This window comes from Benincasa hispida, chromosome 2, assembly GCF_027475165.1.
Source record: "Benincasa hispida cultivar pf3 chromosome 2, pf3_genome.v1.1, whole genome shotgun sequence".
In the NCBI taxonomy this organism is placed as follows: Eukaryota; Viridiplantae; Streptophyta; class Magnoliopsida; order Cucurbitales; family Cucurbitaceae; genus Benincasa; species Benincasa hispida.
The window spans coordinates 60,719,312-60,725,461 of record NC_143479.1 but is presented as its reverse complement, the minus strand read 5'-3'; the positions used below and the strand labels follow the sequence as shown (position 1 = coordinate 60,725,461).

The window sequence follows — 6,150 nt, the reverse complement described above, 5'->3', positions numbered from 1 at the left end:
TAGTTAAAATATTCAAGGGCATGCATGGAAAGAGAAATGATATTGTTAGGGACAATTAACCTCTCAAATTTTCCTCTTATTTGTCACTCGGACGTTCTATCGTCATGATTAAGTCAAAATATGACTCTAATATCACTTGTTAGAGACAACGAACTTTTATAAAAGTATTATATTGTTCACTTTAAACATAGATCCTCGTGATTTTTCTTTGATTTCATCTAAAGGTTTCATATTATTACTTATTAGAGATAGTCGATCTCTTTTATATAACTACGATCATTTTCTTATCTAACCAATATAGAATTTTAAATTACATTTCCAACTGATGTTTTTTTTTTTAAAAAAAAAATCAATTTTGTGTTTTTGGTTTTGGAAGGATCATATTTCTTATTTGATTATTGGTTTTGTTATTTTTATTTAGTTAATGTATATGAGATACCTATTAATTACTTTAATCAAGGATCATGATTAAAATATCGATGTCAATAGTATATCGAGGTTTCAATTGTACAGATACATCAACAAATATGTTGATAAATTAAAACATCAATATCAACAGATATTTTTGTAAGTCAAAAAATTTATAAAATTTATTTAGATTAATAATTACGTTGTTTTTATTCTAAACTAAGTTAAGAATATTGTTATCAGTAGTCATATTCATACTGGACTATATAAATTACACTTTTTATGTTTTACGAATATTTATATATAAAAAATGTTGGAGATATTTATTGATATTTAATATTGATATCAAACCCTTCAATTTATGAATGTATCGACGGATATATCAACATATCCGCAAATATTTTCATCTTACTTTTAATATTTTTGGATTAGCATTTAGGGCTTAGTAGCAATTTCTACTTTTTAAGGCTATAATATTTCTGTTTGAAATACCTTTCAATTTAAAAACTTCTGAAAAACATAGTTTCATTTTTTCCAAAAAAAAAATCATTATATCTTATGTTTATGACGCACTCTAGTTTTGAGTCATTAAGATTGTAATGAGCGACTTTTTGAAATAAATCCATAAAGTAATTATAATTTATTTGCTAATGTAAACAACATTATTAGACAAATGCATATATTTATAATGTTAGAAAATAAAAATGAAGAATATTCTTCAATTATTCTTTTAAAGACAACAAATAGTTTCATTTATTTATCAAATATGACCCATAAAAGTAAAGTGAGAATAAAGAAATTTCCGGGTAGGGACAAAAATGTCACATTGCTAACTTAAATAGATATAAGACAAAAAAAATGATGAAGATACATACATACATTATGTAATTTTGTGAATACAAATTTATAGATTTATGAATAAAGTGAAAAGATTAAATACAAGAGATTTGTAACCTAATAAACCCATATTGATGATATGGTACTTGAATTATTTTGTTTAATTAGTAATTAAAATGTGTATAATAATAATGATAATAATTAAAAAAGAAATTATATTTTGATCCATTCGGAGCCGTCGATGAAGGTAAGGGAAATAAAAGGCTTGGCTTCTTCATCGGTGAGTTCTCTAGACCATGAAACTCGACCAGCAAAACTAGCTCCTTCTCCAGTACATTTGTATTGCCCATAAAATACAGTCCTACAAAAAGAAAGAAATAAATAAAATTAAAATTAAAATTAGAATTACCAAAATACCCTTGCATGCGCGAATGGGAAAATGCCACCGCCCTAAACCACCATTCTTAGAGGTTAGGTGCCGGCGGTGCCGGCGGCTACACTGGTGGGGCGGTGGTTTCTCCGCTACTTATTAAAAAGTGCTATTTTTTTAAAAAAAATATTTAAGTTAGTGGTGTTTTTTTATTTTATTTTATTTTGGTGCAATCCACGTAGGATTTAGTAGTGTTGAAAAGGAAAGAACAAAACGACAGCGTTTCTTGACTCCGTTTTGGAATCTCATGTTTTGTACCTAAAATTTCAAGTCCCGTTCCTATCAATTCATTCTCAACTTTTGTGACTCGTGTCATGTTTAAAATTTTAAAGTTTAAATCTTATTTTGGTCGTTGATGTTTAAATAATGTCGACGTTCGTTTTAATCTCTGAATTTTAAATATTATTATACTTTAATTCTTAAACTTTTAAAATGGTTCGTTTTAGTTCTTAAACTTTTAAGAAATACTTATTTTGGTCCATATTATATTAAAATTTTGTTAACTTTTTAACAAAATGGCAAAGTGATTTATATTTTTTTTTTTATGACAAGACTACCAAATAAGTTAGCTATGCTAACAAATCTAGAGTTTCAATTTTGAGTAAAGTAACAAAGAGGGAGAATTTAAAAGACATTTTTAGTTCAAAATTTTGGTCATTTAGTATTTTAGTGTGTTGGTTGTTGACATTTTACATCATATTCATCTTGTTCAACACATCTAGAACATAGTCATCCAAAAATACAAGCTCCCTCAAATTTTCATTAAATAGTTTATATAATTTTAATAGTAGGGATTAAAATAAATATTTTTTAAAAGTTTAAGTACTAAAATGAACGTTTTTTTAAAGTTAGGGGCCAAAATAGAACAACTTTCAAAGTTCAAAGACTAAAATAGGTCTTAACCAACTTTTAAATTTGTGTCTTTCTTTGACTTAAAAAATCTAAATTCAAAATTTTTTATTTTATGTCTAATAAATTTATGAAACTTTCTTTTTATATCAAAATTATAGAATGATTAGATATTAAATTGAAGGTTTTGAAGATAGATGCATCCAATCTTATATCTACTTTTTAAATATTTAGATATGATAATAAAATAGAAATAGTTTATAGAATATTAGGGATAAAATTTAAAATCTAGAAATGTATTAGACACTTTTTAAATTATTTAAACCTTTTTGTACATACATTTTCAAACTTTAGTGAACCCTTTAAACAAGACAAAACAAAGAAAGAACAGTATGGAATCATTAGACAAGTAATTAAAGTTCGAAATCTTTTAAACCTAAGCTTAAAGGTTTAGGTCTGGTTTGAAATTGAATTTATAAACACTCTTCTAATAATAAGTTTTTATTTTTATTTTGTAACCCACTTTCTACCTACATTTTTAAAATCCAAATTTATAATTTATAATTTTTATTTTTAAAAATTGACTAAGAATTTAAATGTCTTTTTAGTAAAAAGAAATGAGATTACATAAATAAACTATAGAAAAAGAAAACTAAAAACTAAAGCTCTGTTTGATTACCATTTAGGTCTTGTTTGGTAACCATTTTGTGTTTTAAAATTAAGTCTATATATACTATTTCCATCTCCAAATTTATTCCTTTGTTATCCATTTTTCAGCAATAATTTAAAAAACCAAGCCAGATTTTGATAACTAAAAAAAGCATATTTCAAAAAGTTGTTTTTATTTTGGAATTTGGCTAAGAATTAAAACATTGTACTTAAAAAAGATGCAAATTATTATAAGTAATGTGAATGAAATAAGCTTAATTTTTAAAAATAAAAACAAAAAAACCAATTGGTTGCCAAATGAGACTTTAGTTTTTAGTTTTAGTTTTTTAAAATTAAGTTTACAAACACTTTTTACACTTCTAAATTTCTTGTTTTATTATCTACTTTTTACCAATATTTTCCAAAAGCAAGCAAAGTTTTTAAAAACTGAAAAAAAAAAACAGTTTTTAAGATTTTTTTTTCAAATTCGACTAAGAATTCAACTTTTTTATTTAAGAAAAATGAAAACTATCATAAGAAAATGATAAGAAATAGACTTAATTTTTAAAAATAAAAAATCAAGTTCTCATTTCATAACCATTTTGTTTTTTGTTTTTAAAAATTAAGTTTATTTCCTCTTAATTTTTTGTCATGACTTAAGTATAAGAGTTGTATTCTTAATCAAATTATAAAAATAAAAACTAATTTTCGTAGTTTTCATAATTTGGTTTAGTCTTTAAAAAAGATCGATAAAAAAAATAGATAACAGTGACAAAAATTTAGAAATATAAAGGAATATTTATAGATTAAATTTTTTTTTTTTTTTAAAAAAAAAATCAGATAATTATTAAACGAAATTTAAATGGTTATCAAATGAATTGTAACGAGAGAGAAATAAAGAAGAAAAGTAAGGGAAGAGAAATGTACATTTCACGGTTGGGATCGCCCCAATTATACCATCCTTTGGGAATGATAATATTGTCCATATAAGTATAAGCAAACACCACTCTCGAAAATGGCCCCCATGCTCTGCCCAAATACAGAGCTCCTGAACCCGTGACCTTACACTTTACGAATGAAAACCCTGTGTCTTCCAACAAGCTGCTCCTCCCTTGCGCTGTCAAGGCTCCTGTATATTGCGCTATCGCATGCACGTGACATCCCTACAAAACCCCATAAACCCCTTTTCTTCAAAATTCTCTATTCTTAATTCAATCGCAAATCCCATTAATTCATCACTAACCTCGAACAGAGACAACCCATTTCCAAATATGAAGTCCACTGATCCTTCTATGTAGCAATCTTTGTAATAATGCCGACCTAAATGATCGTATAATGTGTCTTGAGCTCCCAAGAATCTGCATCCGTAGAACGCTGCTGTGTCTGCTGATATTCTGAATGCCACTGCTTGCTTTCCGATTGCCCCTGGCGCTGGAACAGGGGTTGTGTTCTGTTTCATTATACAGAGAATTTAGGGAAAGAAATGAATGAAACAAACAAACAAACGAATCAGTTTTTGGGTGTGTTTGTTTACCTTGAATGTGATGTTTTTGGCTATGAAATAAGGGGAATTTACTGCGAATGTTGCGGAATTGTATGTTCCCATTGGCTGCCCATTTGCCCCTGGTGTTTGTGCTGTGTCTCCCCATTGAACGATCGTTTTCTCTGCTCCCGCTCCTTCGATTGTTATGAATGATTTTAATGGAGGTATGATTACTTTTTCTCTGTTGAATTCAATTCACATTTACTAATATTGGGAAAAGAAAACGACAATAGAAGAAAGAAACCAAAAAAAGGAAAAAATAAAACAGAGCATTCTAATCAGTAGGATTTGAAGGTACTCACGTGTATACACCTGCGTGAACCTTGATGACGACTCTGACTAAATTAATGAAGGGTAATGAATCAACCGCGTCTTGGATCGACGTGAAGTCACCGGCGGCGGGATTTTTAGCTACATGGAGTGTGTAAGAAGGAAAAAGCTTATTCTTCGCCGTTCTGAAAACAGAGTGTCTGAGACTACCGACGAATTTCACCCATTTCATGAATTGCTGTTCTGAGAATTCGGTTTTAGTTGAATTCTTGGGAAGAATGTTCCTGGATGAGTTCTTGGGTTTTAAACCTTTAGTATGGCAGTGCGTTTGAGTGAAACTCAAGCTCAACAGAAGAAGAAGAAGAAGAAGAAGAGGAGGAGGAGGAGGAGGAGGGTGAAGTTTTGACATGATGATTTGAGAAGGAGTTTGAAAGAGGAATGGGGAATGGAATTGTTATTAAAAATGGGGTTTGGGTTTTATATAGAGAGAAAAGGGAATGGGATTAGGTGGAAAGGAGAATGGTAATAAGAGAGAATCAGTGAGAATGAATGAGTTAAGAGTTCACGGGTGTTTCCACTGACAGAGGAGAACAGAGAGAGAGAAAGAGGTTTGAATATAAGCCACAAACAGAAGACAGGTTGAAATTTTGGGATATAAAAATGTGGGTTACAACTTTGAAGCCAAAGAAATTTAAAACTTCCTGTTGTTTGTTTTCGAGTTGCCCGTGAATCTTTTCCTCTTTCATTCTTTCTTAATATTTTCTTTCTCATACAACTTACCTTCTTCCTCTTTCTAGCGGCCTCTTTTCTAGGGAATTTGACCCGATTCAAACTTATGACCTTTAGAAGAAATCGGGAAGCAAGCCGAAGCCATTTCTAAGATAGGGGTAGTAGTTGGAGTGAAGTCCTAACAACGTTGGCATTGGAAGAGTCGATACCATTATTTTTTTAAAGGAGAGCTAATAATGTTTATTGGTGTTGAAAGTTGTCCTAGATAATGTCTAAAGCCCATGGATAGGTCGAGACCCAAAGGAAAATATGAGGTTGCCTAGGAATTGCACATCTCAAAGGAGAAAGTCAAACCTCGAATTTTGCAGTTGACCAATTGAGCTCGTGGAGTTTCACCAAAGAGAAAATAACCGAGTCGAGCTTGGCATTGAAACCA

At 29.5% G+C, this 6,150-nt stretch overlaps 1 protein-coding gene across 1 annotated transcript; it reads right to left on the bottom strand.

Moving 5' to 3' along the window:
- Positions 1–1,267: 1,267 nt before the first annotated feature.
- LOC120070947 (Pectin lyase-like superfamily protein) lies at positions 1,268–5,527 on the bottom strand. The gene is made up of 5 exons (XM_039022879.2): positions 5,018–5,527; positions 4,707–4,896; positions 4,416–4,622; positions 4,100–4,335; positions 1,268–1,606 (listed from the first exon to the last, which is right to left on the bottom strand). The coding sequence occupies exons 1-5, from the start codon at positions 5,392–5,394 to the stop codon at positions 1,459–1,461; spliced, it is 1,158 nt and encodes a 385-aa protein (XP_038878807.1). The 5' UTR covers positions 5,395–5,527; the 3' UTR covers positions 1,268–1,458.
- Positions 5,528–6,150: the final 623 nt, after the last annotated feature.